General features: G+C 37.3%; 1 protein-coding gene across 2 annotated transcripts in view; it reads right to left on the bottom strand.

The window, feature by feature from the left end:
* Positions 1-24,614, bottom strand: part of LOC134655966 (neural cell adhesion molecule 1-like) — a 133,219-nt gene that overhangs the window by 31,972 nt on the left and 76,633 nt on the right. For both annotated transcript variants that reach the window (XM_063511480.1, XM_063511481.1), the window contains exons 5-7: positions 22,686-22,892; positions 20,482-20,627; positions 19,766-19,916 (exon numbers count right to left, since the gene is read on the bottom strand). In XM_063511480.1, coding sequence (XP_063367550.1) covers positions 19,766-19,916; positions 20,482-20,627; positions 22,686-22,892 — 504 coding nt within the window. The remainder of the gene's footprint in view (positions 1-19,765; positions 19,917-20,481; positions 20,628-22,685; positions 22,893-24,614) is intronic.

Genomic DNA, 24,614 nt, shown 5'->3' with positions numbered 1-24,614 from the left:
AAAAAATGTACACAGAAACTGTTTGCAAAAAGCCGGTTCGCATGCGCTGTTCTATGTTTATATGTATCCGTTTTCGTGTAAAATATTTGTGTTGTTTGGATTTACGGTGCTAGAATATTTATTTATATTCGTAATCAACTCAAAATGCGACTAATTGTGATGTTATCGAATTTAAACTGTTGTGAGACATACTAACATTAAATAATAATATCTGGGAGACCGAGCTTAGCTCGGAAAACATAAATAACTCAAAAATCTGCATTTTCCCAGAGATAAGGCCTAGCTAGTGACTTTTCGCCCCCGAAATCACCCATATAGCAAATTTCATCGAAATCGTTAGAGCCGTTTTCGAGATACTCAAAATATATAAATAAATATACAAGAATTGCTCGTTTAAACGTCGTACGTCGTAAAGATAAGTAACGGTTTAGACTCACTTGTTTAGCGAGTGACTAAAACATGTGAGGCTAAATCGTAATATTACTTAATGTAAAGTTACTTACTTAATTTTACTTTCAAAACTTGAGATTTTTTTTAATAATACGCAAATACCTACTCTGGATATATATGAGATAAAACGCCTATATTTTATTCCTTTAAAGCATCGAAGAAAGCACAATACAAATAATGTAGGTTGCATTATAGTGGTGGTAGTATGTTTACGAGGGACGTCTGAAAACTTCTAAGCCTAAGGTATTTCGAGGTTGTATATGTGTTTATGATACTGGCCGCTAGAAAGGCCATTTAAAAATAAATTATTAAGAAAACAATATGTCAGATTTTTATTATTCTGTTTCGAGATATTCAACTAGAAACTACATAATGTGTGAATTACCAGCGAATATTACGAAAATTGAGCATCGTGCTGTAATTAAGTTCCTTACAAAAAGTGAAAAATCACCGCAGTGTATTTTTGAGGAAATGGCTATTATTTACGGTGCTTCTGGGCCTTCTTATGCCACAGTCAAAAAGTGGAGTCGCTTATTTAAACTCGGGCGGGAATCCATCGAAGACGACCCCCGCTCAGGGCGGCCAATATCGGTAGTGACCGAAGAAAACGTAGCCAAAGTCAAAAAGTTGGTATTGGAAGATAGAAGAATTAAGGTTTGGCAAATAGCTGAGGTCCTAGGTATAAGTAAAGAACGAGTCGGAGAAATTTTACACGAACATTTGCACATGAGTAAAGTTAGTGCTCGTTGGGTGCCGAAAATGCTTACTGCCTTCGATAAAGAACGTCGTGTTGAAACTTCCCAGGCGTTTTTAGACTTGTGCGAAGATAATATAGACGAAGTTTGTTCCCGAATAGTAACTGTCGATGAAACATGGATCAGACAGTATGACCCGGAGTGTAAGTCCGAATCAATGCAGTGGATTGAGAAGGGGGAACGGCCGCCGAAGAAATTTAAAGTGCAAAAGTCGGCCTCTAAGTTAATGGCTACGGTGTTTTGGGACTGTGATGGTATTCTTTTAATCGATTATTTAGAAAAGGGTTCCACAATAAATGCACTTTATTATGCAGATCTTGTAAGACAGGTACGACAAGCAATAGTTGAAAAAAGGAGAGGTAAACTAAGGAAAGGAATTTTGTTTTTGCAAGACAACGCACCCGTCCACACCGCTCATGTTGCGAGGCGTGCTTTGAAGGAAGTTGGCTTTGACGAAATCGACCACCCACCGTACAGCCCCGACCTAGCCCCTAGCGACTATTTTCTATTCAATAATTTGAAGAAAGAGTTGAGGGGAAAGCGATTTACTAGTGACGAAGAGATGAAGGCGGCCGTAGAGGAGCATTTTGAAGGGCAAAATAAAGAATATTTTTTTAATGGGCTAAAAGCACTATATAAAAAATGTAAAAAGTGCATTGATTTGGGAGGAGATTATATCGAAAAATAAACAGTGATTTACCTTTGAAAATTGTGTTTTTGTATCTTAGGCTTAGAAGTTTTCAGACGTCCCTCGTATCTAGGTAAAATAGGCTACATGACAAATTTTCATTTATGGTATCAATCGATCGGGTTTGTTTTCAGGATCAAATGTCTATATGGGACCCATTGCATTAAAGTAACACAAAAGTCAGAAATTGTAGTCAAAGGCCGACAGTCGCACTTCACTCGCGAAACGCCCTATACAAAACGGCAAGGGAACGTGACGTCAAGGTCTCTGGGAGCCCATCTTGTAGTATGGACAAAACAAGAAAATTGCGTTTTTGTCGGTGAAATATTGCGTTTATGTATATAGTTGCTATACAATATTTTTTTGGATGAAATGTAAGGAATCGAATGGTACCCTTACTTTTATCGTTTTTGGAAGTTAAAAAAAACTTAAAATTTGAAACTTTCAGGTCCTGTATTTTTGTAATTTTTCAATATTTTATTTAAATAGCCACATTATTGTGATAAATTGCTCGATTGCTATCTATTTTACTAGATTTTGTTATAAAATTCAACATGTGTCATCATCCCTATTTACAGTGTTGTGATTTGCGATTCGCCGGATGTATTTTTATGCTGTATGAAACAGGTATAATCTATCGTCCAACTTAACTAACGAAATTGTAGGTACTTAATGCATGTATGCAGAATTATGAATTGAAATAATTTACCTTTGTCAATTAATTATATCTGGCTTTATCAGAAAGCTGCTGCATTTTGCTGAAAGAAAAGTTTTGTGCACATTTACTTTTATTTTAACTTTGCTTATGTTTAAACATGTACCTACACATATAAAGGCCATATACTGGGTTCTGAACTCGCGACGCGCGCCTGCCGACGTAAAATGATGTATTCCGGTTACGCCTCACGGGACTAATCTCGGTGCTATAAATTATACGTAACATTACGTATATTTGCATTTATAGCATTTTATTCGACTTTGGCGACACTTGTATATATGTAAGTGTTCAAGTATTTTTATAACACGTTTCGGGATGAGTGAGAACTCGTATGAAAAAGGCTGATGACTTTTGAACTGAAGTGAAAGCCTATAGCGAGCGATGAAAGGATTATTTAGCGTCAGCTAGGTTATATTCATGTTAGTTTGTTCCAAATGTTTGTTAGACGATATAACGTACAGTGTTTTTATCCGATCCAGCTTAATGTTGACCCAATATAGCGACTATTGTACTAGGAACGCTGTATGTTAGGTATGAAACTATAACCATCGACATCTGTGCAATCATCTTCTTTGAACACGACCTTATTGTATTGTGAAAATGAAAAATGAAAATGAAAAAATCGTTTATTGGTCACAGTGATTATTGTGTTGAAATAGGCAGAGTACCGGGAGGGGAGTAGACACTAAACTCGGGTTGATGTATTATAGTTTATATCCTGTCACTATACAATTCACCACCAATCCCTCTAGTAATTCTAATGATCAACTATATATATTATTAAACTACGTGTCTTGAAGAGGAAATCCCTTATCGGATGGAGAGGTGTTTTATCTGTTTATTAATTCGCTAAGTATCCACTACGTGGTTTACGTGTACATATGTATACTACGAGACCTACGTGTAGATACGCGCATCTGCCTATCACACCTCCCCTGAAAAGGTAAGGGGTTCCCTCCCTCTGAAAATGACTCTATACAATTTTTTTTTATTTTCGTGTAGGTACATTCGTCCTTAATTAACACTAAATCTCCTATCTTAAGATTAACAATGCTTTATTTACAATTTCTTTTTATAATTAAATTATTTTTAACACACCATTGCATTTCACAAGTAATATTTCACATTTCAAAGTTATAACATACTTTATATCGTGTTTTATCCAAGTCCAACTAATCTAAAAATTCCTCCTCAAAAGATGCTGTAGCTGTGATAAGTAGTCATAAATTATAACCATAATTATGTTATTATTAACCATAATCACTACTGCTAAACTTCTGCTCCTGACAATCTTTACATCGTTTTACATAATCCAGTTTTCCCAACAATACTCGTACCTCTTCTGGATACCGTTAATCATTCTAGTTCTACCAGCATATCCACTAGTTAGTAACAGTCATAATCCTTTAAATCATTTCCCGATCGGTAAGTCCGTTTATAAGTAAAAACTAAATAGTTCCTACATAACCTAGGTAATTCATCATGTCCCGCGCGAAAGACATTAATTAGTTAACTTTGTAACATACTTTTTACTTGAGCTCATTTCAATATAGAACAACTCTACTATATTTAAACTTTTCCACAAAGAGCCATAAGTAATCCTAATGTCTACTTTGGGACCTTCCCATACCATAATCAAGTCTCGTAACGATACGTCTAAGCGTGCCTTCGTTCATGGAGAATCTTGATTCATATAAATTGTAGAGTTCACACAACAACATTATCAGTATCATTTTTTTTTAAACTTCTGCACAGTATACCCAAGTCTCGTAACGATACGTCTTAAGCGTGCCTTCGTTAATAGAGAATCTTGGTTCATGCAAATTGCAGAGTTTACATAATCAATATCATCAGTATCATTTTTACCGGTTCGCTTCGGATCTCCCATCAATCTCGTCAGTGTCCTAAATTATTTACTTCAGCAAACTATTAATCCCGTATATTCCTGTTTCCTTTTCATGATATCTACTACTCTAGGCTGGTCAAGCTCCAAAGACGTAGTATCAGAGTGTCATGTCCAGTTTATTTGTTTAAGTATAATCCGTCAGAATCCTCAACCAGTAATCCTAAATCCTTTAACATATATTATTTATTTATTTACAATCCGTACAGAAAACTAAACTTGATAACTTCCTTTCTAAACAAGTTATATCTATGTACGTGATAACTAGTATTATAAGATCAAATAATTACCTAATCTTCGTTAGACACGAAAAAAAAAAACAAATTCATTACATACGTATGTCATCTACCTAATCACGTGCTGAATAACATTGACATTACACTATCCGTCTGACCTACAGAAACTACATGATTTCTGCCTACTCGCGAAAACACCCGTCCTCGACCTTGCTGACTCGCACTAATACCGCGATTATAGTTTGAGTGTGCAGAAATAAATTCGATACAATCATTTTTAGAATGCAAATAAAGAAGCGTCTTTAAATAAAAATCGGTAATTATCCGACCATACTATTACCCTGAATCTCCAAAAGTAAATCTTTCTACCGTTTTAAACGCGACTTTTAAAATCCACAGCTGCAACTTCTTTTTTACAATTTTTTTTAACTAATAAATACACAAAAACATTATCTCCTGCCAATAACTTATTTCTACTTTTAAACACGCAATGCTTCTAATAATTCCTTAAAATGAACTAAGTAGAAAAATAATTCACACACGTAAAAAAATAAAAAGAAACACTCAAAATACCCTTAATAATTTTCACTTCGCTCGACGCGACGCGACGCTCCACTCCCAGCACCCGGCAGCAATGCGTACCCCGACGCGTAGCCGACGACATCCCGGACCTCCAACAAATCCAAACCCGCCGAAGCCAATGAAGCAATACTGATACTGGCCGCGGTCACTATTACGACCTCATTCTTCGGTTTCTGCACTTTCTGTCCTCCCATTTTGGTACTGCTGATTACCAATTAATAAGAAAAATCACTGGGTAAGCTCGACGCCGCCGACTCGTCCTCAAAGTCCTCTTCACTGTCGTCGTCCATGATGATTTTATACTCGCAGTATCCTCACGCAGAATTCATGTCCACGGTCGCCATGAAATAGGCAGAGTACCGGGAGGGGAGTAGACACTAAACTCGGGTTGATGTATTATAGTTTATATCCTGTCACTATACAAGTCACCACCAATCCCTCTAGTAATTCTAATGATCAACTATATATATTATTAAACTACGTGTCTTGAAGAGGAAATCCCTTATCGGATGGAGAGGTGTTTTATCTGTTTATTAATTCGCTAAGTATCCACTACGTGGTTTACGTGTACATATGTATACTACGAGACCTACGTGTAGATACGCGCATCTGCCTATCACAGTGTAACAAATATTAGAAAGGGTTGGGACCTCCTAGTAAGTATATCAATACTTGTGACAGGAGACCCCGCTCTTCCAGCAGCAAGTTAAGGGTATACAAACCAATAGAATACTCGTTAATTATGTAGGTACAGAAAGTAATACATTAAAACATATAATTAAACTAAAGTAACAACAGTTAACAATTCAATGTAATGTAATAATCTGAGAGTACTTTATATAGGGGTAATAATTATTTTAGTATATAGTACGAAAGTTTTGTTTTAACATTAGGAAAATAATAGGCTATGCTTTGTTACGAGTTATGTTAAATTACCTATATTAATAATGCGTGTGTGTGTGCATTTATTTAACTCAAGCAACAATGGCTCATAAAAGCTTTGAAACATACAAAAATTAAAATAAAATACAAACATAAAATTGTAATATTACTATATTGTGAGTATCTTAGAGGCGTGAAAATATATTTTTAGAACGTTGGCTTGTAACGATGTGTATGAACACGACTGTACCTACCTTAACAAAAATCTAGTTGTATAGGGGTAGCGTGGGGTTTAGGAGTATTGTAGAATAAAATATGGTGTAGTTCATCTCAAGCCCTATCCGGGTCCTAGTAGTTATGTACCTATGTGCCTACCTAGCATTAAGTTGCATGTGCCCACTGTACCTACTTGGTTGCAAATAAACATCTAAACCTATAATATTCCTATAACCTATAAACGTTTCATAAAGCTTGTCTTGGTGGCAGGCTATTTAGGGCTACTACCAGCCTACGAATACGCATTTCGTTGTCATATAAACAACATGTCATTGTTAGTTTGCATCTAGCTTTGATACTGCCTTTGACTTTGGCAGGGACCAAACTCACAAACGAAATTCATTTGTACCATGCCACTGCCTGTATGATTCTATTGGGTGTCATTCTGAATCCCTAACAACGTTTGTCCTAAAGTCACTTGCCCTAACTGGTTTGTCCTAATGGGCACATGCCCTAACGATCAATTGTCATAACTATTATTTTCCATAATGTAAGGTTCTGAAAAATGGTTAGGTCTTAGAACTTGCTGCCACAAAAGTGGGTTAGGTTAGGGTTAGAACTGCGACCCTCGCAAAAAAGAAAATATGCTTAATTACATTAGGATAAGTAATCAATAATTAGGGAAACCAAAATTAGGGTTTTTAGTGTTAGACAACTGATCATTATGACATACAATATTATGGAATGCAAAGATAGGAGAAAAGACTTTAGGGATTCAGATATAGATCCTTCTATTTATGTGTGGTATCGCATGTGTAGCATGTTGAATGTTGATGTTGTATTATAAATGTCATGATGTGCAAAACCGGCTAAGTGCGAGTCGGACTCGCGCACGGAGGGTTCCGCACCATCAACAAAAAATAGAGCAAAACAAGCAAAAAAACGGTCACCCATCCAAGTACTGACCCCGCCCGATGTTGCTTAACTTCGGTCAAAAATCACGTTTGTTGTATGGGAGCCCCACTTAAATCTTTATTTTATTCTGTTTTTAGTATTTGTTGTTATAGCGGCAACAGAAATACATCATCTGTGAAAATTTCAACTGTCTAGCTATCACGGTTCATGAGATACAGCCTGGTGACAGACAGACGGACGGACGGACGGACGGACGGACGGACGGACGGACGGACGGACAGCGGAGTCTTAGTAATAGGGTCCCGTTTTTTCCCCTTTGGGTACGGAACCCTAAAAATGGGACTAAATTTTATGGCAGTCACAAATCTACAATAACGCTTAAGGGGACGGTATATGACGTTTTCGATTTAGACCTCACTTTGTGCAATCAATTTGTTCAATGAATGATTAATAACTGCATTAAATTATACGTAAATCTGTTCACGAAGAAGCCGTGTACCGGCTCTTCACGCCATATTTTTTTTTATTTCCTGTAATTCTCTACAAATCGACACTAAAAGTGTCCAAAAATCAAAATATGGAGTTCCGTTTGAGCAAGACGCATTACAGTTTTGTCTTTGACAGTAATTGAGTTGTTGTCGGATTTTGAAGGCTAGATAACTAAACTACCAGATTATTATCTACTTATATTTTTACTCACAAATACAACACAGAAATTCAATCCCAAATGTAAACTTTCGTATAATTTCCATACATTGACGACATCACTCAAAACTCTTCTTCGAGTCAGATGGCCGTTGGCCTTGCATCGAAGCAGACGTGTACGTCGTCATAGCTCGTTTTTGACATTAATAAAGACATTTCATCATATACGCATACGAAATGTATACCAGTAGATAAATTGTATTTCATAAAATAGGGTAAATAAATATAATCACGTCGAGCTCCAGTCAAATTTTAAATGTGAGTTGTTGTTATTTACGGGTCGTAACGGTCGAAAACAGCAGTAAATTATCCTAAAACAATACGATTACAATCTAATTTAAGTAACTTGTTCCTTCAAAACCCGCTTAAAATGAAAAAAGTTTAAAGACTCGTTTTACTGATTGGGATTGATTTTCATTATGCTGGTATCAATTTTGCGTCATTATAAAAATGTATATGACTTCTGTACGTCAATGACTTTTGATGTCAATTAATTGTAATCTTGTATTTATGTTAGAGAATATTATATGTTCATTTAAATATTACTCATCTATTAATACGAAGCGTAATTCGTTTAATACCTAAAGACTTGCAGTGTCTACACCTACTTTGTTGACGTTCGTTCCGTCTATGTATGCGATTACGTAACGTGCTGTTCTGATAATCTTCAAGAATCAAGATAATTAATAACGGCAAGACCAGCATTTAGTACCAGCGTGTTTTGCGGATTTGGAGACCGAGATGAAGCTTACAGGCCAATATCGCTGCGGCCTGGCCTGCTTATTGTTATGTGTATAAATCGAATGTTATATTAATTTACTATAAAAAACAATGTTTTATTTCAATGACATTCTGTGCGTAGAGGTATGTATGTTTCGGTGATTATAAGAATTATGTCCACACAAAAATCGTGCATAGCAGAGACTGCATTATTTCTTTACGGTATAAGCGGTAAGGAAAAACTCATTGGTATCCTGGCTCGTACCAATGAGTTTTTCGGAACTTATGTACGAAATATCATTTGATATTTACCACTAGCTTTTCGGTGAAGGAGGAAACATCGTGAGGAAACCTGCATACTCGTAGTGCATACATTTGCGAAGAAATTCAAAGCTGTGTGTGAAGTCCCCAATCCGCATTGGGCTAGCGTTGAGATTATTGTCTATACAGGGTGGTCCAAACCGTGACGTCCAAAAATCGTGGGCTATCATAATGTACCCCATATGTATGTTAGCCGATTTTTCGTAGTTTTCAAGTTATGATTTTTTAAGCTTTTAACTTTTCCTATGTAGGTAATATTCTCCGACCGTCCTTAGTCTGGGACCGGTCTGAAAACCAGCGCCGGGCACCTAGGCCCGGCACACGCTGAGACTGGAACCCTTTGCCTAATACAAAGATCTTCTCACTTTTGTTTTGTATATGATAACAACTGTTTTATTTTATTATGTAAGTAATTCTAACTCTATTTTATGTTCATGTATGTGGCAATAAACAATTCTTATTCTTATTCTATTCTTATTCTTATTCCTATGAAATTCCGGGGTTCCCATACAGAGTGGCTGAAAAATAACTGCATTCCGTTGCCAGGGAGGTGTTGGGATTATACTGAGCAACTTTTATTATGGGACCAACCCCGAAATCGCGAAAAAAAAATTGGCTTTTTATACATTTTGGCTAGTCCATTTTCTATGGAAGGGTAATTTTTTTTCGCGGTTTCGGGGTTGGCCCCATTGTAAAAGTTGCTCAGTATAATCCCAAAACCTCCCTGGCAACGGAAATGCAGTTATTTTTTAGCCACTCTGTATTGGAACCCCGGAATTTCATATGAAAAGTTAAAAGTAAAAAAAAATCATAACTCGATAACTACGAAAAATCGGCTAACATACATGGGGTATATTCTGATAGCCCACGACGTGAGGAATCTAAAAAAAAATTTTTGGACGTCAAGGTTTGGACCACCCTGTATATAGGCTGAATTATTATTATTATTTATAGGCGGTACGGTACCGTTATTATTTATCAATACCGCTTCGTTTTGAAGGTACTATACCTGTTGAAATATAAAGTACGGTACCGGTATAAAATTGCAGCAGGTACAACAATTTTTTATAGGTGTACAGTCAGCTGCAGAGAAAAGGTACCACCCCTGCATACAATCTTCTATGCAGGGGTGACCTGCAGCTGACTGTACCTAAACCATCACTGACCGAGCGTAGGCGAAGGTCTCCGTTTCAGCTTGGGCAAAAATACTTTCGTTTGTTCGAATGTTCTCCTTTGCATATCACATTTCTCAAATATCTCGAGAAAATTTGTAAGCAGGTTCGGTAGTTGGATATAATTACTCGGTTTCTTTTTTTTTTATAAGTTCTAATAGGCAGAGATTGTCATAAAGGACTTAAGCGACAGTAGGGTCTGTGGTACTTAAGACCATTGTGATTATTCGTAGTGTCCGACCGAAGATTCGGTTTCGGTTTCGGTTTCGGCCAGTTTCGGCCATAAAATCATGTTTCGGCCGTAGTTTCGGTTTCGGCCAAAAAACGGCCGAATCTTTCGGCCTGGCCGAAACATACGAAATAGTACTTCGTATTATGAAACTAAACTATGTGACAAAGACCAAAAGTTGGGGAGCAAGTAGGACAACAATATTTATATATACAGAAATTTGTGTTTCGGTCGGACACTAATTATTAGGTACTTACTGATTACGCTGCGCCGCGTGGAACGTGAGGTGCGTTGGGGTAAGTACATACAAATCATTCAAGAAAAAAATCCCTTTTAAGATCACTCGTGTGTCTGCCCCTAATAGACTAATTCAATTGAAATTTGGTACACATTTTTCACATATGACAAAGAGTCGGTGATCCAAAGATGGACTAGTAACGTAAATAAATAAACTTTTAACTTTGCGGCCATTTTTTTGTATCGTGTGATATATCAGATATTAAATTGTAAGATATTTACTAATAATAAGCATTGGTCACGTAAATTATTTTTAGTCTTTTTTTGCAAGTATGAATGATATAGAAAATTATTTCAATTATTTTTAAAATTAAGCCTATCCAAAGGCGACTTGGAAGATGTGTCATGGGGATCTATATTCGTTGGGTGAAAAACAAGTTTTTTTGTCTAATTATCGTTTAAAACACAATCGATCGGCAATAACGCGGGCACATAAAACAAAAAACTTCTTTTTTCACTCATAAAACTCCTTAAACCTAATAAGAGCTAAACAAAAACAAGTGCGAGTCGGACTCGCATTCTAAGGGTTCCGTATATTAAGTCCGTCTCACGCTTGACTGCACATTTCTTATAGATTTTCCTGACATATATAGGTAAAGAACTACTTTGTGTATTTTTTTCAAAATTTTAGATCCAGTTGTTTCGGAGAAAGTGGGCGGAGAATGATCATTTTTTGCCTATTTTCATGAATAACTGCTGAACTATTAATCCTAAAATTATAAAAAATATATATCTTTGAGATTCTTACAATGAGCTCTTTTATTTGATATGTAACACTATATAGTTTAAAAAACATATTTTTTAATTTTTTCATTTACCCCCCCCCCCCCCCCCCCAAAATGGCTACCGTATTTCAAATTCTCTAAAATACATTTTATTTACGTTACACGTCCATCTTTGGGTCACAAATTTAATGTATTGTTTCTCTTTCTCCTTTCAATGGAACGTTTTTACAGTTTCTGTTCCTCAAAAGAGGTCAGTGGTTAACACTAAACTCAAAACGCTATCTTAAAAAAACTTGATGGGTCAATGACCTGTCCCAGTAAAGTGAGGTAGTGTGCGTGAAGTGCGCTTGTGTGTGAAATGGGGTAAATTGACAGAATCTGAAAATTTACCCACCTCTACCGTCACCTTAATGCTTAAAGATAATGGAAGTGTGCAAAGGATAATGGAAATGATGGCTTGCATTATTATGTATTTTATGAGTGCAAAAGAGGCACACTACAAATGAAACGTAAACACTTTTGAGCTTCATAGCGCTTGAATGTACCAAAACGTAAGGTTAGCGGATTGGAAAATATGAAAAGCTTTTCTCAGGAGATACGGTGGGTGATTAAATCTTGAAATATACTGTTACAAAACTACATAATTTATGCAATCAATGTCAGTACTTAAAATACTGTCAATTGTCTTCCGTTGTTGGTACTTGGTAGCACTTTTGATATTTACCAGGCAATCTTGTACATTGTAGATCAATGGTATTAGTTTAAATATTCGATAGATGGCGTTGACTAAGCAATGTGTCATATATTTTCCGGTACTTGTATTTTCAAAAGAAGTAGGTATGTTGTAAAAAAGCATGGGTTTATGATATGAGGTTCTGTTTTTATTGTACTTTTCCAAGGCTCTTAATAAGAGAGGATGCCGGCTAACGAATTCTATGCAACAATTTATGAGGGTTGTAAAATGTTAATATTATCAAGCGGTAACTTTCATGGGAACTACAGACTGTCAGCGCTATTTTAATTGTTACCCTTATTTTTTAATTCAAACTGTTCTACTAACCTTATCACATTATTACCTAAGTCATTTTAATTGGGGGTAAGTCCACGTAAGACTATAATTTATACTCCACCGAAATCGAGTCCTCCATAATTTTTTATCGTCTAATATCTAATTATTGGGGTATCGGGCCGGAACATACCTACCATGTTCTTTGTTCTAATTGGGTCAATCAACTATTTCTTATTATTATTCTGTCCCATCAGCGAGGAGACAATAGTAGCATAGATTGTTAGAAGAACTGCTGTACCATGTTCTACTAACATGCTCAGTAGATGTCCCATTATGGAAAGGTCTTATAACTGCCATAAAATGCAAGTTTGGTTCATTTAAATACGAAAAACCTAGAATTTTAAGAGTGACTTAGGAGACCGTAACCATAGCAACGTGTGACAAGAAAAAGTTGATTAACCCGATTAAACATACGTTGACATTTCCTAAATGTTAATTTCGTTCGTAGTTCCCTCACCCCCGTTCAACGTTTTGTGAGGTTACCTAATACAACCCCTTTTAGGGGTTTCTTTTCAATGTTAATTATTGTTTATTTTGAACTGTATTGTACTTTTGACCTCGAACCTCGATCTTTTAGTGCCTTCATTTAATCATTGCAATCATGTACAACATTATAAGTATACAAGGTACACATATGTGAACATGAACCCGGACAGGGTGTAGCAATTATTTTTAATCTTATACTAAAGTCTTATCTTAAAAGATGTTAAGTATTTTTGCCTTCGATGTTATAATTACTAACTGTAGTCCATAGGTTAAATTTTTACTGTACTAGCATTACACAAACCACCAAAAAGAAATCCACATACCTTACAAGACTCTGGCGATGGCAGTGTCAATAAGTTGACATTCATTTTGTAGAAATTCAACTAAGTTTTCGAATGTAGGAATCTTCTTCACGCCTCCATAAATTTGTTCAAACCTAGATTTAATATCAATAGATAACTTCGTAAGACTTATATGGAGTAATATGAAGCTCCAGTGCTCTGTCGGGAAACCCAAAGCCTTAAGGGACCGAGTCGACTCAAGTAAAGGATTCAATATTTGCGTCCGTAATGCGTTTTGTTTTTTAACAGGCATTAGATTCAAAATACGCGAAATATGACTATCCGCGAGCAACCGTTTATTGTCATACCGCGACTTCAAAATTTCCAACGCTAAATCTAGGGAAGCATCTGTCATAGGCAAATGTTGAATTAATGACTTCGGTTCATTGCATAAGTTTGAAACTAAATAATGCAATTTTTCAGTTTTGGAAATATCTGTCCTTGACTTGACCAACGAGGTGTAAAGACTTATAAACCCGGACCAAGCAAATATATCGCCATCAAATTGCTGAAGATGAATTTGTGGGAGACGTGGACGTTGTGCTGCAGGCGCGGCCGCTGCGACCTCCAAGTTCGGTTTTTCCAACGACAACGCATCTAAATTATTATAGTGCATCTCAGCATCTTTATAGCGACCCTTATATTCTTTGATTTTTTCACCATCGGTTTCCACCTCGAGATTTTCAAGTAAACCCTCATACGCCACAGTCAATTTATCGAAATGAGATTCCAACTTTCGTAATCGCGCCGCTAAAATACTAGAACTAATCTCGGATTTTATCATCTGAAAAGATGATTGCAACCAGTCGCATTCCATATTAAACCGAATATCATTTGTTTTATTCTTCGCCATTTTGAAAACATACAAAATAGATACGTATTTATTTACATCAACCGCGCCGCGAATCAAAGGTCAATGACCCGGTTCGAAGGACCAAAAGTCTTATTACAATAAATGCTCGTAGTTTATACAAAAAAAATAAAAATGTATAGAATTTACATTACATAAACCAACAATTAGTCTAATGAGGTCTTAAATTAGGCCTTTAAATTACCTAGATACAAATTTAAATTAAAGCGATGAATATTATTTTAATTATTATTTAAAGTTGTAATAGTTAAGTAATAAAATAGGCATGAATAATCTTGGTGCTGTAATGAACACCAATTAATAAAGGTAAGCCATGTCTACTTGTTATATTGTTGGCTCGTAAAATTGATCAACTTAATTATTAACTTTTGAATAAATGTCATATACTAAGAAAAAGTGACCAAGGCCTCCAGTGCCCCAGGCTGGAATCGAACCAGCGTCCTCTGCTATCGCGGCAGGTGCCTGAGCCATTCGGCCACTGGGCCACAGCGGCATAGGTCGAATTTTTCCAAGTATATGCACTTCTTACTGAAGGCTTATGGCGCCCCCTGGCCACCTCTAAGGTAGAACAGTATGGTTCGACCTTTCTAACTGGATCATCTCAGGTGATACCGAGTTAGCGAGAGAGATGGCGCTGCCAATCAATGTATTAGAACAAATTAAATTATTTTCAGAAAATATTTTAATTAGTTTTTATTTCAAGTAGACACACTACTATAAATTATAAACTTTTGAATAAATGTCATATACTAAGAAAAAGTGACCAAGGCCTCCAGTGCCCCAGGCTGGAATCGAACCAGCGTCCTCTGCTATTCAAAAGTTTATAATTTATAGTAGTGTGTCTACTTGAAATAAAAACTAATTAAAATATTTTCTGAAAATAATTTAATTTGTTCTAATACAAACTTAATTATTATCGTGAAAAGCAAGGAAAACTAGTACGTGTGATACGTCTATATACGTCTCGTGATTTCAAATGAAGTGATTGAAAAGAATGATGACAAAAAAATACTAATTTAAAATGTATGATATATGTGACGTTATCCATGAAAAGGGACCTTATTGTCCATGGCCGTTACGCCATTATTAACGTTGCTCCGATATAAATACAATGCCGCGCGACGCTGTGCGGCGTAAGCGCCATCGACAATAAGGTCCCTTTTCATAGATAATGCCCCAATTATGACGTGTTTAAATGTGAACGATACTTACCTCATATCAAGCCTTAAAATGTTCGCAGATCGCAAATGTATGTTGATATAAAAGACACAATGCGTTGCCCACCAGATTATTCGTATTCTAACGAAAGGGATATGCACATATTTCTGGGTGACATCCCTAAAAAGACAAGAAGTAATGATATTAAACGTTAGGTGGGGTAGGTATATATTTCTCAGCCTATTGTGTTCGCCGGACAAAGGTCCCTTTTTTCTTGTCCGCATCCACTTCCGACCACCCTTTCAACGTACATTCCCACTCTTTTGTCTATCTTCGCATCGCTCGACGTTTTCGGTTCCTGATATGCAACGGTACTCTGCATAGTTCCGCTCGCACACTTTATGACTAGCTCTGTGCAAGTGTGCATTTCTTTGTACACGTTTCCAAGTTATTGCATAGTTTCACCTAGTATTCAAGTACGGCAATAAAAGAGAAATTCTTTTATAAATTTTGCCACGTTCTTCTATATAGCAGCTTCAAGTTTTTATCACAGCATCAAAGAATATCGGGTCATATAAAAATAATTGTCGCTCTATAAGCGGAAGAGTTCTGAGAGGGAGCTAATTTTAGCACGATACTGCAGTTGAAGCTAAAAAACGGTAAGTCACTATGAGATTTAAGAATATACGTCATTTTGGGTTAGGGCGGTAGCTTGGAAAGTGTCGTATGCGGCAAACGCGCTGAGCGAGTGCTAAGTAGCAATGATAATTAAAGTTAACGACCTTACGGATGTGCTAACTGTTCGGGCCCGCGCCCCTTTATCGCTTACTCCGCAATATTCGTTCCAAGAATGATGCGACCAAGCACAGATCACTTTTATATTAGACAAAACATTTGTGATGACTCGCCCTCACCTTTCTTGCCAATTTAAAGCCAAATCCCGCTGCTTGTAGCATAGTTGCGGATACATGAAATAGTACATCGCTTGCGTTGCATTTTCTACGCAACTGATGTACAATCAGCAAAATTACTAGTAAGATCAATGTGGCTAATTCCGTCATAGGGTATATTCCGTCCACGAGCGTATATTTCTTTGATTGAAAATCATATCGTAAGACAAAAAAACCCTGCTGAAACTAAATGCAATCGCTGCTTTGTCGATGAATTTATCAATTTTGTTCGTTGTTCGAGAAAAACGGCAATCGATGGAATATGACGGAATTAGCCACATTGACTTTACAGGAGTAAAAAATAAAGTGACACAATTATTTGCTACCTTTAATACTTTTACAAGTAGATGTTATACATCTGTAGAGTTCGTGTACAAAAGCATCAGACATACTCCTACTGTTACACATATAGAGATATATATCTCTTTTTCTAAAGCTACTAGAGAATTATAATTATATACTTCTGACGCGTAAACTATACTATTGATACAGCTAGACTACTACGCAGAGAGCTGAGCGCCTACCGCGAACCACGTTCGACGTGTTGCCTCTCTGTCGCACTTGTAAATTCGTACGTAAGTGTGACAGGGAGGTAACACGTCGAACGTGGTTCGCGGTAGGCCCTCTGGAGCTATGCAAGTATGCATTACGCGTGCGGTTTGGAAAAGATCAGCTGATAAAGATCAGCTTTATCAGAAGAGAGTTTGATCGTTCATTTTAGTATCATCTATGACATCGTTTGGCCGAAAATTATTTACATAATTAATTTTATTCTAGGTACAAAAGAGCGAGTTTCAATGAGGTGGTGCAACTCGACTTTACAAGTAGCACTGCAATATGTGACTATATTTGGTGACAGTGAGTTTTGTATTTGCTTCATAATCTAGTCTAGAGGAGAAAATCAATGTTCCCAAATTAAGAAGTAACACTAATTCCGTTACGCTCACGGAGTTAGGCAGTTGATTGTCAAAATTATAAAGCAATCAGCGGGCAATTTGCTTTTGGCCGTTAGGGGTGAAATTGGATTATGAACTCTTGGAAACAAAAATTACTTGTAGCTGGAAACTGGCAGTTTGCTATTAGAACCAATAATAGAAATTGACATTGACATTTCGAATGTCGTACATTATCCACGTATAAATTCGTACATATTTATTATTTTGACATACACGTAAAGGCTACTGAGGATAATTTTACAAAATAAAAGAGGATAAGGATTTAGTTAATATAGTAATTTAGTTTGTAAGTAGCTTTAATAATTATATTGTATGTTCGCAAAGGGCAGCGATACTATTTTTTGTACATCTCTATATGTATACTCGTACTTAATAATGTATATCTACCTACACAGTGGACATAAAAACTTTCTTATTCTTCACAATGTATACAGAATGCAATTTTCAGTTTGACAAAAAATAATACGTAAAAAACTTGTATTTTATTGATATGTATTAGTTTCGTTGATTTTCTTTTCATAATTTTTATCACTAACCTTATATATAAAGATGCCAGCAGCGTAAACCTTATCGTAATGCACGAAGGTTGATATTACACTGTAACCGTGCACGTCTGTTGACGGGTTTGCCGGTCAAAGAGTTAAACTAAAAAGACCGCATTATTTATTTGATTAACCCCTTTTTAGGGTTCCGTAGCCAAATGGCAAAAAACGGAACCCTTATAGATTCGTCATGTCTGTCTGTCTGTCTGTCTGTCCGTCTGTCTGTCCGTCCGTATGTCACAGCCATTTTTCTCCGAAACTATAAGAACTATACTGTTGAAACTTGGTAAGTAGATGTATTCTGTGAACCGCATTAAGATTTTCACACAAAAATAGAAAAAAAAAAACAACAAATTTTTGGGGTTCCGCATACTTCGAACTGAAACTCAAAAATTTTTTTTTCATCAAACCCATACGTGTGGGGTAACTATGGATAGGTCTTCAAAAATGATATTGAGGTTTCTAATATTATTTTTTTCTAAACTGAATAGTTTGCGCGAGAGACACTTCCAAAGTGGTAAAATGTGTGTCCCCCCCCCCCCCCCCCTGTAACTTCTAAAATAAGAGAATGATAAAACTAAAAAAAATATATGATGTACATTACCATGTAAACTTCCACCGAAAATTGGTTTGGACGAGATCTAGTAAGTAGTTTTTTTTTATACGTCATAAATCGCCTAAATACGGAACCCTTCATGGGCGAGTCCGACTCGCACTTGGCGGCTTTTTTCTCTTCATGACAAAACGCACATTTTATTTATTCATAACTAAATAAGCTCTAGCAGTCTAGGTCAAAATAAACGATACTGGAATTCAATTAGTTTGTAGTGAAGAAAAATATAAAACCAGTATTAAATTCTGAAAGATTCTTTGACTAAGTACAAACAGAACACTCCTAACTCTACATCGGTGGACCTTATTACAAAAGGCATAAGGTCCACAGATGTACAGTTAAAAGTGTGGGCGATGGTACAGACAAGTCAGACAACGCATACATTTGTGAAAGCTGAGATAAGTTCTCGGAAAAGGTGGGAGAAAACACAAAATTAATGAGAGTACGCAGCTTAAATAATGTGCTCCTCTGACCACTTTGTACGTATTCATTATTATTGTTAAATACATAATGAAATAAACCTGATTGTAAATGTCGTGATTGCGCTCAATTCAAATATTTCAAAAGTAAAAATAGGCCCGTTCATATACCTAACGCCGAGCGAACATGTGCACCAACGAAATATGCACAAACGCCATATTGCGCACCAATTTTCTGACCCACTTCATAGTTTTGCATAAGAGCCCGTCTTTACGAAGTAATGTAAGTCAATGGCTCAATTTCGCTGGGTCGTTGGAAGATAAAAATCTTATTTACCTAGTTCTTAGATGGCGGGACGATATTGAAGTCTTTTGATTGAATTAGCCAAACGTTGTTCCATACCTTTATTTTATGATGTCAGTTGTAATATAATGCCAGTATTATTCTAATTGTGCGGTGCAAAAAATACGCTTTATAGCGTAGATAACAGCGAGCATCATACGTTAACTGGACATTTGGTAGATTAATTAAGCGCGGGGAGGACGGGCGGTGGCCAGCTAGCGAGCGACACGTCGCCCGCGTTTCCTCTTTCCTCAGTTCTTACACTAAATGCCGACGAAACAAGGGCCTTGCCGTAAGTGAGAACTCGGCAAGACTTTTCTTCTCTTCGGGGTGGCAAAAATCATATTCAAGGTCTGTGTAGGCTTGACCTTTCGGAGAAGTGTTTATCTCCTGCCGGCGATCCCAGCGTACCGTGACCTTTATAAAGTTCACCTATCAACTTTGTGAGATAACAAAAACAGTAAAAGGTCCTTATGATTATGTAGGTCAAGGCCAATACTCACATACGACGTCCAGCTTGAAAGAGTCCTCTATACTCTGCCCCGGCAACGCGCTGTTGTCGGCTTGGCACTTGAGCTGTGACCCGTCGTCTTCGGGCAGTGGCATGAACTCTATTGTACTGCTCACCCACGTCTCGTTTTGGGCTTCTACTTTCTAGAAACAAATATAAATTGTGTATTGAATTAAGTTGATCTCAGAGTTCACTTTTTTGGGACTAATGTATACTTATACATTATGGAAAATCAAACGCTTTAACTAGGTCAAATAAATAGGACCTTGTTTAGGTTATGGCGTAATGGTAATAGACCGTTCCAGAGTTGTATTTGAGGTAGGTAAAAGAAGTTTCCCGATAGCCAAAAACTGATTTTACGAGTTACAAGAGGTATTTTTGTAAGTAACTAACTTAAAAAAAAAATAGTTGGCCCGATAAAAAGAAACGGAATTCTTCTGAGTTTGCAGAAAGATAATTATGTGTATAGTCAGTCGTGTCTCACTCCGCGATTTCGTCGCTTTGCTACAGGTAGCTAAAAGTACATCCGATCGGCCCCAATTTTGGGGAAAGCCATAAGCCGCGCGTGGCGCTATCGCCACCTAGCGGTCATATCTGTGCTGATCGTAACAGACGCGTTTTGTTAGAGAGTGAGTCTTCTGTACTTAGTACTATTATTTATTCTGTGGTATAGTATAGGTGATACTCGTAAATCTATGTAGACCTTACATTGCCTCTCGTGAACTTCCTATTGTCCTTAAACCAAGTGAGCTGCGCCGCGGGCCGGCTGCCTTCCGACACGCATTTCAGACTGACGTACCGCTCTGAAGACAGCGTGACTTGCTTATTCTGTATTTCTACGCGGATCGGCTTCACTGTGAACAAAAGAAATAGTGGACTATTTGTAGTCAATATTTAATATCAGGGATCATTCTTTGTATACAAAAACTCATTTAACCTTTTGGACGCCAATGACCGATATATCCGCACCGTAGGTTTAACGCCAAAGACCGATTAATCGCTCACAGACCACAGAGCAACATCTACCTACGTGCATATGCATAAAGTTCAATTTTAGTTTTGACACTTCGGTGACGTGGCGTCAGCGTGACAGCTTTTGTGTTTGACACGGCGTCGAAAAGGTTAAATATATAAGATTGATTTGAAATGTATTGGGGTAAGTAAGTTAAACAAAAGTGTGTAAAAATCTAACATTTATTCAAATATCTTGCTATAAATTAATAATAAATGTGTAAAAACTTGAACTTTTATGAGTGAAAATGACAAGCAAAATCCCGATTGAAGGTTTCAAAACGTTCATTTAAAAGCGTTGATTTGAAATGCATTGGGGTAAGTAAGTTAAACAAAAATGTGTCAAAATCAAACATGAATTCGTCAATATCTAGCTATAAATTAATGTGTAAAAAGTTGAACTGTTATGCGACCAAAAGTGACAAGGAAAATCCCGATTGAAGGTTTCAAAACGTTCATTTAAAAGCATAAAAAAGCTCCGGGCAAAGTATCGCGATCGCTAGCAAGTCAATAAATGGAACTCGAGCTGAGAGCGCTCAGTCATCTGAATTGTCTATTTGTGCAACAGTTGCATATTGCAGTTTACTATATCAATGACTTTGATTAAAAACGGGCAAGTGTGAAACTTTTGCGCTGATTGTAACGTACGAGTAGCAGCGCTTTATATTTTTTGAACACAGTTTTGCACTGCAGCCGTTTAAAGTGTGTATTGGTGCCGGTTGCTTTTCATGACACATTCAATCAAATGTTAACAAATGTTTAATAATTATTAGTTATATTGAAAGCCCTTCTGAAACTATATAAGTTAGTGTTTGATGCTAACAAAAATAAATAATACTAGCGACCCGCCCCGCCTTCGCACGGGTTAACAAATTATACATGAACCATTAAAAAAAACCGCATCAAAACCTGTTGCGTAGTTTTAAAGATCTAAGCATATATACAGACAGACAGACAGACAGCGGGAAGCGACTTTGTTTTATACTATGTAGTGATAATCATAATCATTTTATTCGTAATCGGTAGGTATGCCTATATTAGTAAAAATCATAATTCTCATTGGCATCCAATGAGTGATAAGAGGCCTATCAACCCTTTCCACGCGGTCCCACAGGGACGCTACCCTCTTTCGAAGCACTGCCTGGGAGCTGTCTCGTCTGAGGGGCTACCGGCAAAGACCGAATTTCGCGAATTGCGGGGATCTTTCTCTTTTACTCCAATGAAGGCGTAATTAGAGTGACAGAGAAAAATTCCCGCAATTTGTAAAATTGGGTTTTCGCGGTAGCCCCTCACGCTCTGCTCTGCTCCACACGGCCAATATCCCTGAGGCACTTCAGCGCCAAAAAAAACCCTGAAGGCATTGGATTCTAGCTCAGCTTGATAAGTGGTAGCTCTAGTAGGATTCTCCAAATACTAAGTGTAAGGCCTGAGTGGACGCTCGAAGCGGAGCGTTCGGCGGGGCGTGCAGCGTGGCGTAGGGCTCACAAGTGATTTGAGCAGCGTGCACTAAGGCCGCTCCTATACGTTTGCATTTGTTTAACATGCACGCTGCACGCTCCGCCCCGCTGCACGCCCAACTCGAGCTTCCACTTAGGCCTTACACTAACTCATTCATATGCAGAAAAAATCGGCCAACTGCGAGCGGACTCGCGTTCCAAGGGCTCCGTACATTAAGTCCGACTCACGCTTGACTGCACATTTCTAATAGGTTTTCCGGTCATCTATAGGTAAAGAACTACTTTATGTATTAATTTCAAAATTTTAGACCCAGTAGTTTCAGAGATAAAGGGGGGGGGGGGGGTTCGACATACAGACAGACGCACGAGTGATCCTATAAGGGTTCCGTTTTTTCCTTTTGAGGTACGGTAACCTAAAAATAGTTTAAATTAATAGGAACTTACGATTCATCTCAAGCCTAACAGTCCTTTCCTTCGGGCTGACGAGGTTAGTGTTTGACGCTCGACACTTGAACGTCGTGTTGAGGTGACTGCGTTTAATATGCGGCAGTTCTAGCCGGTTGACTACGACGTGTGTGTCGGTCTTCTCGCCGATGTATTGAGGCGCTGGAGCTCCATCGATGAGCCAGAGGACTGTTGGGGCTGGACGGCCTGGGGACAAAATCAGTAAAATCAATTAGTATTCTTTAAGAGGCAACAGGAGTGGTAATTTCTCTATACAAACGTACTCGACTGTTTCCTCCGTGGGTTTTGAAGCTAGAGCAATGATTTTTTCAACACAGATTAATATTGTCAATATCTGTGTTGGACCATTTTGCTTTTTTGATATTTTTGTTTTTTAAGGCGCTAGAGTCCTTCAAAAATGACCAAAATGGCCTAATTGACTATGCCGCAATGAGAGGCGTGGTATTTAAAATTGATATCAATTATCCAAAAAAGCAAAACGGTCCGACACAGATAATATCATAATCATTTAGATTTCCAAATTTGGTTACGATTGGTTAAGTTTTGGAGGAGGAAACAGTCGAGTACCAAACCTCGATTTTTGAGATTTTTACGCAGGATTTTTCGCCTTGTCCTTATCGCACTAGTTTTAGGAGCCGATTCCGTTAGCGAGACGGGTATATTTACCTAAAATATTTAAATCTCAGCTCCTGTTTCGTCTTAATGTGCAACATAAATGTGAGCGATTCCGAACTCTGTTCCTTTCGGTTCATCGTGCTAATACGACTAATGTGGAGAAGTAGACGATGTCCGCGAAAGTTCACACACACACCAAATACAATGACATTTAAACTGTCGTAAGTCACACTAACTTAACTGTCACTCGCGCGACTTGTTTCGGAGAGCCTAGGTCTTCATTATATTACGAGAACTAAACGGCATTTTTTAGCTTAAGTTACATCCAAAGATAATACTATTTATAATAGAATGTAGATAATTTTCATCAGGGTAATTATTAATTATGTGACATAAGCAGCCGACTGTTTCACTATCAGACAGATCAGTGTTGGGCATTCAAGAATATAATCATTATTTGAATAAGAATTCGTAGGAATAAAATCATCTCGATTTTATTCCCGTCAAAAATATTCAAATAATTTTGATCGGGAATAATAATAATTAAATAATATAATCATAATTTTTATTTGAAATAATATTCCACGAATAAAAATGAAGTCTGGGTACCGTATAGGTACTAATTACGTATAGTTAGGTAGATGTAATATAGTAGTTAGTCTCTTGTCTAATTTATAGGTACCTATTTTATGGAATAAAATCTTATAAATTGACTGTCGCATAGTTTCAGTAACCGTATTATTTCTTATTTCTAATTTAAGAACCAAATCATTAGGTTCAATTTAGCTAGTTTAGGGGCCTAGCCAAGATGCCAATCGCTTGCGCTCTGACAACGAAGCGCTTTCTGTCTCTATCACTCTTACATATTAGTGCGATAGAGAGACAGAGATAGCGTTTCGTTGTCGTAGCGCAAACCATTAGCATGTTGGCTACGCACTCAAGGTGCCTAGCCAATATGCCAATTTTTGTTTTGTTAAATATCGGAACGGGGAGCACAGTCAAACGCAAGGCAGCCATTTATGAACTAATATATTTTCAAGAATGACGGTGGACGCAGCCACCGTTTGCATGCACTTACAACTACCCTTTTACATACATAACATCCCTCCCTTATAAGATCTGAACACATATTCAAATTAAACATTAAAAGAAAACCTTATAATTAATTTTAGGGCGATCCCTCTTTTGTTTTGCCGTCGCATTGGAGCCGTGAACAGTTGACGGGTTAACTGTAACCGCCGGCGACGATAAAGTCGCGGCTGCAGCGCTCTCGGAGCCCGCGGGAGGCGCGGG

This window comes from Cydia amplana, chromosome 17, assembly GCF_948474715.1.
Source record: "Cydia amplana chromosome 17, ilCydAmpl1.1, whole genome shotgun sequence".
Taxonomy (NCBI): domain Eukaryota; kingdom Metazoa; phylum Arthropoda; class Insecta; order Lepidoptera; family Tortricidae; genus Cydia; species Cydia amplana.
Note: the sequence above shows the minus strand (reverse complement) of the source record. Positions and strands in the feature narration are given on the sequence as shown.